The sequence below is a fragment of the Dipodomys ordii genome, unplaced genomic scaffold, assembly GCF_000151885.1.
Source record: "Dipodomys ordii isolate 6190 unplaced genomic scaffold, Dord_2.0 Scaffold7, whole genome shotgun sequence".
NCBI classification, from domain to species: domain Eukaryota; kingdom Metazoa; phylum Chordata; class Mammalia; order Rodentia; family Heteromyidae; genus Dipodomys; species Dipodomys ordii.
In genome coordinates this window covers 21103881-21118706 of record NW_012267223.1, presented here as the reverse complement: position 1 = coordinate 21118706, position 14826 = coordinate 21103881, and the positions used below count along the sequence as shown (strand labels likewise).

General features: G+C 47.3%; 1 protein-coding gene across 1 annotated transcript; it reads right to left on the bottom strand.

The window, feature by feature from the left end:
* Positions 1–1800: 1800 nt before the first annotated feature.
* Gsdma (gasdermin A) lies at positions 1801–13374 on the bottom strand. The gene is made up of 11 exons (XM_013037783.1): positions 13159–13374; positions 12223–12403; positions 8732–8897; positions 7828–7924; positions 6972–7019; positions 6498–6524; positions 5721–5741; positions 4958–5112; positions 4228–4342; positions 3091–3164; positions 1801–2363 (listed from the first exon to the last, which is right to left on the bottom strand). The coding sequence occupies exons 1-11, from the start codon at positions 13370–13372 to the stop codon at positions 2121–2123; spliced, it is 1341 nt and encodes a 446-aa protein (XP_012893237.1). The 5' UTR covers positions 13373–13374; the 3' UTR covers positions 1801–2120.
* Between the last annotated feature and the right edge of the window lie 1452 nt (positions 13375–14826).

The window sequence follows — 14826 nt, the reverse complement described above, 5'->3', positions numbered from 1 at the left end:
TCACCCCCACAGCTGGAGGTTGGATAACAGAACTTTTGAATCATTAATGGAATAAACTATGAAAACGTTTCTTTATAAACACTGTATCTGTAACTGAGGTGGATGAGTAATGGAAAGGCAGAAGTCAGACCAGTTTTGTTGTTCATCTTTATAATAAGAAAATATAACACTTCTGCATAGTTAGGCGGTTAGCTCATCTCTCTACTAAGAAAAACAATCAAGTCAGCAGATAACAACCCTGTATGTTTATGAGCAATATAGTAAGCCTTGGAAGTAGCCCAGAATATGGGGGAGGATGGTTTAACACAAAGCTTTTGGCAGTTTGGTCATGAATTCTTGGTAAATGAGAAAACTAGCTTGGGGGTGGGTGGAGGGCATAAGAAGGGGGAGAACTTGACTCCTAGCGCCTGAAGCTTTGGAGAAATTATTCTACCCTTAAAAGTACTTTAAAAGGAGAATAGTAAAAGATGTTCAAATCCAACTAAACAGGAACAGTTTGATGAAATCACAATAGACATATTAGCAGGTGCATAGGCAAATTCTGTACACACCATTCTCTCCCAAACCACCCTCAAGTGAAGGTAGAAGATAAAAGAAGAGAAAAGGTAAAAAAAAATTACTATCTTTAGAATTTTGAATGAGTCTTGTTTTTGCATTTTCAATTGGACAAACTTTTTTTGTGTGTGCCAGTCCTGGTACTTAAACTCAGGGCTTGTGTGCTATCACTGAGCTTTTTTACTCAAGGCTAGTATTCTACCACCTGAGCCACAGTTCCACTTCCTTTTTGGTGGCTATTTGGAGATCAGAGTCTCGCTTATTTTCCTGCCTGAGGCTGGCCTTGAACCTCAATCCTCAGATCTCAGACTCAGAGTAGGATTACAAGTGTGAACCATGGAAACCTGTCTTTCAATTTGACAAATTTGAGCTTTGTTATCTTTGTTTTAGACTTCTATATCTCTAGATCTGCCCCACCTCCTGTCCCCAATCCTAAGCCCACAAATGCTCTTTGCTCTACTTTTTTCCCTCAGTATTAGTATTTGAATTTATGTTAGGCAGGCCACCATCTGGGTCACACCTCTAGCCCCAAATGCTGTGCCTTGTAGATAAACTGCTTTGATGTTTTTCTCACTTTAGAATCTGGATTCTGTACCCTCATAGTGCTCTAAGCATTTTCCAGCTTCCCTGAGACAGTGCACAGGTAGTAGAATGTATACTGTCTCAAAATAATAATTTCCTTATGCTAAATTCCTTTTTATGTGTTGGTATTGGCTTGAACTCAGGACCTCCAACTATGTTATTCTTTTTCAATACCAGCTGGAACTCTTAACATTTTTTTTTTGGGTCCGGTCGTGGGGCCTGAACTCTGGGCCTGGGTGCTGTCCCTCAGCTCTTCAGCTCAAGGCTAGCGCTCTACCACTTGAGCCACAGCGCTCTACCACTTGAGCCACAGCACCACTTCCGGCTTTTCTCTTTTTGCTTATGTGGTGCTGAGGAATTGAACCCAGGGCCTCAGGCATGCAAGGCAAGCGCTCTACCACTGAGCCACCTTCCCAGCCCCGAACTCTTAACATTTTATTTCCTTCTCCATGTCCAGTTTTTTGCTAATGGATGATAAGAGTCTTGAAGATTTTTTTTATCTGCCCAGGCTGGCACTAAACTGTGGTCCTCAGATCTCAGCCTCCTATGTATCTAGGATTAGGGGTGTGAGCTACTGGCAGCTATAGCCTTATGATAAATTCTTGAAAGAAACACACCAAAGACATTCAATACTGAGATGTCAATCTATTAGTTCCCCTTAATTGCAGCAAAATTTATTTTTTTGGAAGTACAAAGAATTAGGATAGGAATTATTTTTTGTTGTTGAAATGGCTCAAAGTTTTTAAGGTTTGAGTGTTTCTACGTCTACAGGATTTAGGCATCAGCAGATGGGTTTATGGAGTGGGTTGTGGTGGTAGAAGACTCATGGAGGGAGACAGGTTGTGGGGTAGGTGGGTTTGGTTTTCATGGGTGACAGGGTAGGATTTCAGCCCTAACCTGGTGGCTCTGAAATATGGTGTTAAGAACATGGTACACTGAGACTGAGAAGGTCTAGAAAGCAGGAAGTAGGCAGAAAAGGCATCTTAGGAGGCCTTAGTCAGCAGCTGAAAGAGGGAGAGGCCAGCATAAAGGGCGCAGAGGCGAGGGAGGGTATCTGGGTCCCACATGTACTGGGGACCTGATCTCTGAACTTCCAGGCCACTCAGCCCCACTAGAGCTTCCGTGAGGGTCAGTTCCTCATCCCCAAGGGAGGACAACAGGTCAGGTCTCAGGGGGAAAACTCCTTCTTTATCTTGGAGGAAATTCTGTTCCATTGTGCTCTCCACCTGTAAGGAACCAACCACAGCATAAAATTTAAAAAGATCTGGTAAGCTTTCTCCTTCCCTCCTAGTCATACAAATCACCACGAAGGGCTGCATTTCCCGTATAGCTCTTTTTCTTACATTACACTCCATTTGGGTCTTATAGTGGGCACTGCATTTTTTTGGAGCCCCAGTTTACAGAAGAATAAACAGATTCAGAGACATTAAATATTTGCTCATATCACTTGATTAGCAATAAGTAGACCCAGATTTTTTTCCTCACAAGAAAAGGCTGATAGATTCATATCATGAGTAGAAATTTATCCATCTGCCTTTTTTTAAAATTGAGGGTGGGGAGTGGGTGGTACTGGGACTTAAACTCAGGGCTTCAAATTTTTCCTTAGCGTTTTTTTTTTTTTGTGCTGAAGGTTGATGTACTATTACTTAAGTCACCTCTCCACTTCTGTTTTTTTTTTTGCTGGTTAATTGGAGATAAGCCCAGGCTGAGGGTCAAATTTTGATCCTGAGATCTCAGCCTCCTAGTAATCTAGGAATGAGCCATCAGAGCCTAATGTCTCCTTCTGCCTTTTGTAACAAGATAATAAAAGGAAAGAAATAGAGAATAGAGAATTGGGCATGAACTGCCTAGGATCCCTTCAGGATGCTTCTGCCATCAGGCTAAATCTGCATCTTCCCATTGGTTCCAACCACTTCCTCCCAAACTTGTCATCTCTCCCCCCCCCCACCTCACCAGCTTCAGCTGCACTGGTAGGATCTTTTTCTCTGTGGATTTTATTAGAAGCTTCTGTTGGGCTTCACTTAGCTCTGGGGGAAAAAAAAGCAGAGAAAGATACATTTGTTGCTGGTGCAGAAAGGACTACAAATTCCAAATAGTTCATTTCTGAAATTCCAGCCAGAATTTATTGATGTATGCATCTATTCATTCATTCATTTGTTCATGATTAAATGCCTGTTCTATGCCAGTCATTTTTGCTGAGTGTTAATAAAAATGATAGTTACTTTACTCAGAAAACGTGCAGTGTGGGGGAGGAACAGGGTCTTAAGAGAGACACAGCTTAAGGGGTCTATTTATTTATTTATTTAGGTCAGTCGTGGGGCTTGAACTCTGGGCCTGTGCACTGTCCCTGAGCTCTTTAGCTCAAGGCAAGCACTCTACAGTGCCACTTCCGGTTTTCTGGTGGTTAATTGGAGATAAGAGTCTCATGGCCTTTCCTGCCCAGGCTGGCTTTCAACTACGATCCTCAGATCTCAGCATCCTGAGTAGCTAGGATTACAGGTGTGAGCCATCGGTGCCTGGCTATTTATTTATTTTTCCAAGTTTTTAGTTTTTGCCTTTGGGGGCATGCTTCCTAAGGGAACAAACATTATAACTGCAATATCAGAATTTTTCTAAGAGGAATATTTCATGCAGAGGGAAAGAGAGAGTACAGGGGCTAGATCAGAAGATATTCCCCTCTGAGATTCAAGCTAATAAGTGGGTATCTAGGAAAGTGATGACCTTGGCTTTCAGTATATGGTTGAAAAAACTTGAGTTCTTTCCCAACCTCTATTAGCAGACTGTCTCAGGGCATCCAAGGGGACCAAGGAAATCCTTAGAATTTTCCCCCCTTTTTGTTTATTTTTCTTTTCTTTTTAATTTGAAGTGGTTGTGTAACAGGGTTTCAATTCCAGGTCAGATTATGAGCACAATGCATCTTGATCAATGTCACCCCCTTCAATGTTCTCCCCCATCTTTCCCAAGGAACCCATTATTTAACAAAAATATCAAGTATAATTTACCTACCAATCACTCATTCATTCATTTGTGAGTTTACTTAAGCGATTCATTCCCACCACTGAAAAAGTGAAGCTCTCATTCCCCACTTACCTGTTAGGGCACCCACGAAATAGAGGATGGCACCTATAGCCTCCTTTGACAGTAGGACATCTTTTGGGAGCGCCTCCAGGGTCACTTCATGCCCCTTGTCTAGAGCCCCTTCAAGCTGTGAGGAAAGGTGGGAAATGAAGATACCATAGCAGAGGGCCTGAAATAGCACCTGGCACAGAGTCCCTCAACTATTTTATGTCTCTATTTCTCTTAGTTCTCCTCAGATTCTGAGGTTGTTTTTTGTTTCTGTTTTTTTCCCCCCCTAATCTTGGAGTTGAATTCAGGGCTTAGGCACAGTCCCTGAGCTTCTTTTGCTCCATGCTAGCACTCTTACCACTTGATCCACAATGGCCTTTTCTGTTTATGTGGTACTGAGGAATGGAACCCAGGGCTTCATGCATGCTAGGCAAGCACTCTACCACTAAGCCACCTTCCCAGCCTCTGGACTCTGAGATTTGAACTCTGGAACCATTACAGCTGCCTTGCAGCAGAAAGCGCATTGTGGTCCTCCCTCCTCCCTCTGTCTATTAGAGGGTGCATATCTGTTAAGGCGCAGTGGCGGCCTTAGCACCCTGGGGGAACTTGGTCAGCCGTGGTGATTGTATCTATCAATTTTCCTGGCCTCTGGCCACATGGTACTACAGTCAGATGCACCCACCAGCTGCAATATCCTGCCCCCCCCCAAAAAACCCCAAACCTTCATCTTCTGATTTTCCCACTGTAGCCTCACCGTAAGCTCAAGGTCCTGAAGCTCTTTTTTCTTCCCAAGGAGTTTACTGAGGGAGCTGAGCAAGGAGCTTTTCCCCACTTGACTCAGCTTGTCTACTTCTTGGGTCTCTCTCTGAACCTCTTCTTTGAGTGTCTTGAAGTCCTCATGTGCTTCCCCTAGGGAGGTAATAAATGAGGCATCCAGTCCTCTACCAGAGCCTCCCAGTTTAGCATGTTCTCCCCACAGGAACAAGGGCTTCTTCACTCAGTCACACTCTTCAGGGCTCCATGCTTGTTCCCCACATGGGCCTGGCCATGTTTCTTTCCCAGGGAACATGATTAGGAAGTTTTTTCCAACCCTGACATGAGGGTGGGATAAGGAGGTGGGCCTGGCCCTGTATTATCATCTCACCCCAAAGACCCCATCCTTCATCAGTACACAATTGCCTTCCCATTCTCAAAAAGACTTACCTAAAAATTGAAAGGGAAGGCCCATTTCCCCTTCTCACAAACTAATTGGCAATGAATGACCTTGATGAAGGCCAGGATGGGGCTGTTCCAGAGAGCAGTGGGTCTGTATTCTGGATGAAGTGAACTGTACCCAGCATTCTAGGGGGGCCTAGCATTCTAAAATATATCCAGTCTATGCTGGAAAGAGTGGCTTCCCTGCAGGTGCATCCAGTCTCAGGATCTTGACCTGAGCCCTTGTCCTCCCTTCCCTCCACCATAAGGCATTTTTCACCACCTTCACGCCAAAGTCTTGGGACAAAAATAAAATTCCTTACCAACATCAGATGCCTGGATAACTGAGGAAGAATGGGAGAAGGAAACCAAACACAAAAATGGGTTAGAATATAATTCTTCAGCATGACAACCATCCCCAAGGGTAAGGTACTAAAGGAAGAAGCAACATGTTCCATCTGTGTCCTGGGAAACCCCAACTCTTTTTTTTTTGGTCAGTAGTGGAGCTTGAACTCTGGGCCTGGGCACTCTCCCTCAGCTCTTCAGCTCAAGGCTAGCGCTATACCACTTGAGCCACAGCACCACTTCTGGTTTTCTGAGTGGTTTATTGGAGATAAGAGGGTCACTTTTCCTGCCCAGGCTGGCTTTGAACCTCAATCCTCAGATCTCAGCCTCCCGAGTAGCTAGGATTACAGGTGTGAGCCACCAGCGCCGGGCTCCCAATTCTTTTCAGGATATTCTTGCTCCATTCCTTAGGTGAAGGAATGAGTCAGAGGAAGAGTTAATGGGGCATGAAAAGGGGCACCAGGTTGAGTTGACATCCTTGTGAACTCAGCTGCTCCCACCCTGGTTGCTAGGTGGCTGAGTGGCAGACATGTACAACAAGCAACCAAAGCTTTTGGGGGTAAAGGTTTGAGGTGTCTAAATGTGGGGGCATCTTCTCCAAAGATCTCCCCTTCCACAGCTTTGTCCTAAGCTGCTGGGTTGCCTGCCACACTTCTGAGACAGCTGTTTGACCTGCTCTACCATCTTTCCTGTCAGTAGGGAAGAAAGAAGATGAGAATAAAAGAACATTGCAGTGGAATGAAAGGAACACTTACGTGTGAATTTCTCCTCTCCTGGTTTTTCTGAAGACAGAAACAATGTACATCTGTCAGTATAAATCTTACTTCTGCCTTTTTGTCTAAAGTTGCTGTCAAGGCAGCTTCGCCAGTGATCATGATAGAAATCACATGAGATCCTCTTAGCACGTTGACCCTGCAACTTGAGAACACACACGGCCTCCCAGTCTTTTCAGTTTCTGATTGCACCTCTGTCTCCTGGCTTTATATATTTCTCTGTCTTTCTTGGGCAGTATTGACAAAATCTCTACCTGGTCTCTGTCTTTTTGTTTCTTTTTATATATCTCTATCCACCTTTCCGAATGTTGAAGATGTCTATTTCTGGGGACCTAGGAAACAAAAGCAGGGACTCCTAGGAAGATTATTCTATCTGCTATTAGAATGGGAGGACTTTCAGCGGATAATGTTGGGGTAGGAGAGGAGGTGTGGGGAGCCGATGAGCAGTTCACTCACCTCCAGGAGGGAAAGTTTGCATGCTGTCATTGTAGATGTGCGGAATATCTGTAAGGTGCAATAGAGGGAGACCAGGAGGCCATGACCAGTTGCCCCACCCTTCTCCAATCTCAAGCCCTTGCTGAGTCTTGCTCAGGGTTAGGTCCTGCCCATTAGGCCATTTCAGCTGCACTGCCCTTCTTTTTCCAATCTCAAGGGCTTAGGTCTTGCCCCTCAAATGCCTTGTCTAATTCTTCACTTCCCCCTCTCCCTACTGCTGTAAATTGTAAATTTCTTCCCCCTCCCAACTGCCCCCTCCCCATCCTCCCCGCCCTCTCTGTCAGTCTTGGGGCTTGAACTCAGGGCCTGGGTGCTGTCCCTGGGCTTTTTCACTCAAGGTCAGTGCTCTACCACTTTGAACCACAGTAGCACTTCTGGGGTAATTGGAGATAAGACTTTGCTGCCCAGGCTGGCTTTCAACCTCGATGTTCGTATCTCAGCCTCCCGAGTAGCTAGGATTATAGGCGTGAACCTGTAATCTAGCATCCAGCAACTTCTCTTCTTTGATAGCAGTTTTCAACCTTGCCCTCTTGTGTTAGAATCAGAGGATGCATCCTCCTTTGGTTTCTTGAGATAGAGGCTTTGCTTGCTGATGTTTGTACCCCTGCCCCATGGCTTCCACAGTGTCCAGCCCTCTGAGAGACTCAGAACCCAAGGGCCCCTTCACTTTCTCTCCAGAACCAGCCCTTAGTGTTCTGTCTCAGGCATTGGCTGAAGTATTACTCTCCCACTTGTCCCCTGACACTGTCCCAAGAGGGGACCCTAATACCTCAGCCTGGTGGGGCTAACTCTTGCCTTGTGAAGAGAACACGCTTACCCCACTCATCTTTGCCGTTCACCATCAGTTGTCTCACTCGAAAGGCCAGGACACAGCCTTTGGGGATGGTCACAGCCTCTTTGTGGTTTACAGAGCCCTAAGATTACACAATGGGAGTTTGTGAGTCTGCAGATATGAGACCCTGGGGTGGAGGGCCAGGCTTGAGAGCTTGTGTGAAAAGAGCAAATGGGAAACCCAGCAGTAGTGGGCTCTGTCATCTGAGAAAGATGACTGGGAGAACCCAGTCTGGACTCCATGGGATGGGCTCCTTCACTTATCTTTAGTGATCATCCTCTGACAAGCTGGGTCTCTTCCTGGCTTGGACACCTGCAGGGAACTGGGCAGACCTGCTCTATCAGCTGCCTGTGCAATATCCTCTCCCACCTCTAAACTTCCATCCTCCTCCTCCTCCTTCCATCCAGGCTCTGGTTCCTTCTTCTTGGTCACTGTCCGTCCCACATGCTCACCTCATTCAGGAAAGCCTCCATGACTCATTCCTCCTCTGGGCTCTAAAATCCCAGATCACTCACTAGAAATTGGTACCAGAGTCTTACTATTTCCACGAAAACTCCCAAGCCTCTGGGCTGTAAGCTATGTGTCTCGTGCATGGGCCTGAGAACTTCTGTGAGCTCTGATCTTTAGCACCATGAGGGGAAAATGATGAGTGTACTTCTTCTCCCCACATAGTCTTTGTGACTTCTGGCACAGGGTTATGCCCACCTTGGGTGCCATTGGCTAGAGAAGGACTCAGTTGTGTATCTGGCCAGTTGGGTTGGGAGCAAAGAGAAGGGATAGGGTCTTCTTCATATGCTGAATGGGCACTAATGGCATAAAAAAATGAATGAGGCCTCTAGGAAGGGTGTGTGTGTGTGTGTGTGTGTGTGTGTGTGTGTTTGAACCAAACCTGTAGCCCCAGTGGGGCAAAGAACGGGAGGGAAAAGCAGCCCTCCGCCTTGCCGGCTCTCTCCAGAGTGACCTCTTGGACCGTCTCCACTACTTCCATGACCACATACAGGTTCTCTCCTCGATCCCGCATTTCCTTCAGGAACGGGTTATCTGCTGCCAGCTTCCTGAGGCAGGAGAAGCATAAGGGAACCGTAAGAGCTACTCGGCGCTGGGGCTAGCCCCCACCCCCTTTTATTCTGCTGTTTCCTAGCAGACATCATGGTGTCAGGGAACTCAAGTCAGACCAGGGCAGAAGTTCAGATCTCCTGGACTTCTCCTGAAGAGCAGTTTCTCTAAGTCTGACTTGCCTCGTCTATAAAGTGAGGGCAATGACACCTACCTCCAGGTGTGCTGAGACAAACTGGGTAACAGCCATTCACACCCAGGGCCTCATGGTTCCTTCCTTCCTTCTTCAGTACAGAGGTAGAGCCTCCTACCTTCCTTCCCTGTTCCCGTCTTCTGGGATCCTTCCTCCCCATCTCTATCCTCTCTCCTGCCATTGATGACAGCTTCTCACTTGCTCCTTCCATATACAAACATGTCTCCGCCCCTAAAAGTTTTACTTTCTTTGATCCTACTACTCCCTCTAATGGCCACCCTATTTCCTTCTTTCTCCTTTCTGCCAAGGGTCTCCAAAGATATGCCCCTGCCCAATATCTACCTCCTCACTTCCCATTCCAATTCTTATTTATTTATTTATTTTGGTTGGTCGTGGGGCTTGAACTCTGGGCCTGGGAACTGTCCCTCAGCTCTTCAGCTGAAGGTGAGCACTCTACCACTTGAGCCACAGCACCACTTCTGGTTTTCTGATGGTTAATTGGAGAGAAGAGTCTCATGGATTTTGCCACCTGGGCTGGCTTTGAATAGTGATCCTCAGGTCTCAGCCTCCTGGGTAGCTAGGATTACAGACATGAGCCAGGGGTGCCTGGCTCCACGCTGAATTTTTTATAATTTGGTTTTGTTTCTCACACATTAAAGGCAATATCATTGTCTTCCCTTAATTCTGCACGACACTGAACCAACCGTCCATAATGCAACGCAGTCTTCTTTTGCTTCTGGTCACCCTGGTTCACCCTGGTTCTACTTTTATCTTTCTGGCTCCTAAACGTTCCCCATTCTGTCTGCATCCCCTTTGCCATTTGTATTTGGTTCCCTAACCTTTTATGTTCTCATGCTTCTGCTCTCAAAGATCCACGTTTCCCCCCCAAGTTCCTATGGTTTAAAAGTCTTTACTTTGTTGGCCACCCCAACCCTCTCTAGAGTTCCCAGCTTCTGTTTGTAGCTACCTTGTTGAATTTGCTCAACTGATACCCAAGCAGAGTCACAAACTCAAAACATCCAAAAGGAACTCACACTCCATGGAGCTGCCTGTCACCTGCTTGTCACTCGTTTTTTTTCGCCTTGAATACCTTGTCCTGTTGCAACCTGGGTCAAACATTGGAATCATTGTTGCCAAAACCTACATCCTTACCCTGCCAAGTCTAATCCTTTCTATTTGCAACAGGCTTTGCATCCATTCCTCCCCTTCATTCCAGATGCTCTCCCCTAGCTCACGCCCTCCTGGCATACCTTTGGTGGATAGAATGGGACAGTGTTTTACCTGGTCTTCCTACTTTAATCCCTTGTTTTTTTTCTTCCATGGAACATACTTCCTATGTATGGCCGGATTGATCATGAGACACAGAGCGCTGCCAGAGTCGTCTTGGTGCTTCAGGTCAACCTCTGGAACCTGGTTCCTGCGTGCTCTGAGTCCACCTTCAAACTCCTGCTTGTTCCAGTTGCACCTCTTCCTTGACTCCCATACTGACTATTCTATTCACAGTCCCTCATTACTTTGAGATATCGCCTCTGTGTGCTTTTAGAATGCCCTTCTCCCATACCTGTATGCATAGCTTCTGCCCACCACACAAGGCAGAAGTGGGGTACCACTTCTGTGCATCCTTTCCTAATTCCCCTGCCAGAAGTGCCTCCCCTCTGCCATGAGACTCAGCTGAACCCTTGCCACGGTGCTTACCACTTCTTTTGTTGTTATTGTTGGTGAGGGAGCTTAAACTCTGGGCCTGGACACTGTCCCTGAGCAATTTTGCTCAAGGATAGCATGCTGTGCCGCTTTGAGCCACAGTGCCACTTCCAATTTTCTAGTGGTTAATTGCAAATAAAAGTCTCATGGACTTTCCTGATTGGGTTGGCTTTAAACCAGATTCTCAGACCTCAGCTTCCTGAGTATGAGCCACTAGTGCCTGACTACTTCCTCCTCCTCCTCCTCCCCAACCTCCTCCTCTTCCTCCTCCTCCTCCTCTTCCTTTCTTCCTCCTCTTCCTCCCTCCCTCCTCCCCCCCCTCTTCCCTGCCCTCCTTCGTTGTGGGGCCTGAACTCTAGGCTGGGCACTGTCCCGCAGTTCTTCAGCTCAAGGCTAACGCTCTACCACTTGAGCCACAGTGCCACTTCTGGCCTTTTCTGCTTACGTGGTGCTGAGGAATGGAACCCGGGGCCTCATGCATGCAAGGCAAGCACTCTACCACTGAGCTACCTTCCCAGCCTCGCTTTGCTACTTCTTGTTTTGGATTGTAGTTACTATTGCACAGTAGTTTTCACTCTCCTAGACTACAAAATTTTTAGAAAAAGTTGTTCTAGGTGTACCCTACCACACAGTAGGATGCTTTATATTCAAAAACAGCTCACTAGATATTTACTGGATGACTTCCCAAGCACCCTATCTTTCCTCCGGCCTCCCCAGTACTCATCTGTTTATTTAAACCCTTACTTTATTACTTAAAAGTCAGGTCCCTTCTTAAGACAAAAATATGTGGTGCCTAGCATCAATGTCACCTCTGCCACACCCCTTATGCCAGCATCCTCCAGGGCTGGTGTGGGGCTTGGGCTGGCGGGCAGGCTTTATTTGTGGAAGCAGAATGCTGTACCCAAGCTTCCATAGGAAGCAGTTACAACCAGTCCACTCCTCCACCTTCTAGCATACTTCATAGCCTTCAGGTTGAATGAGTATGCAGGGATGGGCATCATAGCTCAAATGGTAGAGTGCTTGCCTAGTATGCTCAAAGCCCTGGGTTCAATTCCCAAGTACCACAAAAAGAAATTATCCTGTGACACCAAATTCCACAGAAAAGAAAACTGTGGTTCTAAGAGAAATGAGTTTTCTCAGCAAAGAGATTTAATATCTCATCCTCACGTGTGGGATGAGCTAGGAGGACTGTGGGGAGGGGGTACTGGAAGTACCAGAAGGAGTAGCTAGCAAATAGCTTGGAGGTTCCATAGGCCAAAAGGGTCATCCTCAAGGGGTCCCCTGGGGTGACCGTATCGCCAAGGGGTTTGCCAGTAGTTTTCAAAGGCCTCCCCCATGGTGACAACTTCGCCAAGGGTTTTGCTTTCCCCACACAAGGCTCGGGGCAGCTGTTCTCTGCCCTGCCCAGCCCCAGCCCTGTCCACTCTTACCTCTCCTTGTGCAAGTCCTCCAGGGCCTTGGGTGCCACACTGAGTGTCTGGACTTCCAGCGTGCTGTTCCGGGACAGCCCTGCAGTGCCCTTTACCTTCACCGTCTTTGGCATGTCCACCTCTCCCTCTACCCGGGCATCGAGCATATTCTTAAAGCCAAAGTTCCCAGAGTCTGTTGGATCTGTAGGAGAGAGAAGATAAAAGAGCTAGGCTGGAAATGTGGCTTAGTGGTAGAGTGCTTGCCTAACATGCATGAAGCCCTGGGTTCCATTCCTCAGTACCACATAAACAGATAAAGCCTGAAGTGGCGCTGTGGCTAAAGTGGTAGAGCACAAGCCTTGAGCAAAAGAAGCTCAGGGTCAGTGCCCAAGCCCTGAGTTCAAACCTCAGGACTGGCAAAAACAAAAACAAAAACACAACAGAGAGGCACCACTAGTTCTCCCACTGCCTCAGTAACTAATGAGAACTTTCATTTGACTTTTTTTTTTTGGTCAGTCATGAGACTTGAACTCTGGGCCTGGGCACTGTCCCTCAGCTCTTCAGCTCAAGGCTAGCGCTCTACCACTTGAGCCACAGTGTCACTTCTGGTTTTCTGGTGGTTTATTGGAGATAAGAGTCTCACAGATTTTTGCTGCCCAGGCTGGCTTTGAACTGTGATCCTCAGATCTCAGCCTCCTGAGTAGTTAGAATTACAGGCATGAGCAACTGGTGCCCTGTTTTACTTTGTGGGGGGAAGGGAGGGCTTAAACTCACAACTTCAGGCTTGCTAGGCAAGTGCTCTGGTCACAAGAGCCACATCTATAGTCCTAATGAGAACTTTTAGGTGACATTTCATCATACAGGCTTAGAGGGACCTCTGAGTCTTCCCTGGGGGCCAAGTGTCTGGCTGGGACTCTATAAGATCCCTTGGAACCCAGCCCCATGCCTGAAGCTGACCTGAGGGTGAGCTGCCAGGCTCCAGAACATCTAGAAGGGTGTAGTCAGTGCGGACATATCGGGCACCCCAGAAGATCGTGCTCTTCCTCTTCCTTAGCACCAGGCAGAAAGGATGGAAGCGCTTGAAGTCAATGAGGCTGTCAAGCGGCGTCAGGTCCCCTCGAGGGTTTAGCTGTTTGGCCAGGGCCCGGGTAACGTTTTCAAAGATGGTCATTGTCTCTGTCAATGGAGAGATGGAGACTGTTAAGGACACCATGGCACCTGGGAAGACCTCTGCAGTGAGTGATTTTCTGGATTCTCAAATGTGAGAGCCTTAAAGAAGCCAAGGAGTCCGTGTGTGTGTGTGTGTGTGTGTGTGCGCGCACGCGCGCGTGCAGGCTAGTGTTCTGCCACTTGAGCCACAGCTCCATTTCCAATATTTTGGTGGAAATTGGAGATAAGAGTCTGAAGGACTTGCCTACTGGGGACAGCTTTGAACCATGATCTTCAGATCTCAGCCTCCTGAGTAGCTAGGATTATAGGCATGAACTACCAGCACTTATCAGGAGTCCTTTTCCCCCTAGGTCTGGGGCTTGAACTCTGGGCCTGAGCACTCTCCTTAATATCCTTGAGTTTTTGTGCTCAATGCTAGTGTACTACCACTTGAGCCACAACTCCACTTCCAGCTGTTTGGTGGCTAATTGGAGATAAATCTTACAGACTTTCCTGTCTAGCTGGCTTTGAACCCTGGTCCTCAGATGACAGGTGTGAGCAGGAGTCCTCATTTTATGACTAGGAAACTCCAGAGCTCACACAGCTAGCTAGTGCCCTTTCCTTGATGGAGGTACACTTGCCTGTATCTTATCTTTCCTTTACACCCACCTCCCAACTCATGGCTATGTGCATACCATTCTCATACGTGTCCCACAGATGCAAGCATGTTGATGCTCTTTACCTTTGTTCTTTCTGTTTACAATATCCCATTCCCAATAGCAAGAGTCACTTTGCATCCTTGGACACTCCTTCTCTCTTGGGCATCCAGTGAGTGACTCCTCCTGTGTTCCCTAAACAGTATATCCCCTTCTGGCACACCTGCCACTTTGCCCTGTTATGATCTGTGCACCTGACCCTCTCACCCGCCCACTGGGACAGAGACTTCCCGGAGGGCAGGAAATGGGTCTGAGTCACCTCTGCAGCATCAGCATCAGCACAGGGCCTGGGGCTGAGATGGAGCTTGGCGAATTGTGTGTGGCAAGAAGAAAAGATGACTGGCAAGTGGCACTGTGGCTCAAGTGGTAGAGCACTCGCCTTGAGCTGAAGAGCTGAGGGACAGCGCCCAGGCCCAGAGTTCAAGCCCCACGACCGACAAAAAAAGAAAAAGAAAAAAAGAAAAAAGAAAAGAAAGATGACTGGAGGAGGCCCTGGGAGATATAGGCTGGGGTTCAGAGGGTGTCAGAGATGGCAAAGCCTGTGAGAGCTTGGGAGTCACCATCTTATGTGTCTTGTCTTTGAAGTGCAATTCAAGGAGTTTTGGATTGGTGGCCAGGAGACACACCCACATGAACCCATAGGTGGAAGAAGATACACCAGCTTCTCTGAAAGTGCCTCACCTTTCCTGTGGTACCTCAGAGACACAGGGACTCAGGAGGCACAAGCACTGATTTGGGGGTGGGGAGGGTCATTCTGTCA

Excerpts from the sequence above, each read along its gene's own strand:
- Gsdma (XM_013037783.1), bottom strand. The coding sequence starts at position 13,372 with ATGACCATCTTTGAAAACGTTACCCGGGCCCTGGCCAAACAGCTAAAC. Across the intron at positions 6,525-6,971 it reads GCAAACTTTCCCTCCTGGAG|AAAAACCAGGAGAGGAGAAA; the intron begins GTGAGTGAACTG and ends TTCTGTCTTCAG. Across the intron at positions 2,364-3,090 it reads TACCAGTGCAGCTGAAGCTG|GTGGAGAGCACAATGGAACA; the intron begins GTGAGGTGGGGG and ends GGTTCCTTACAG.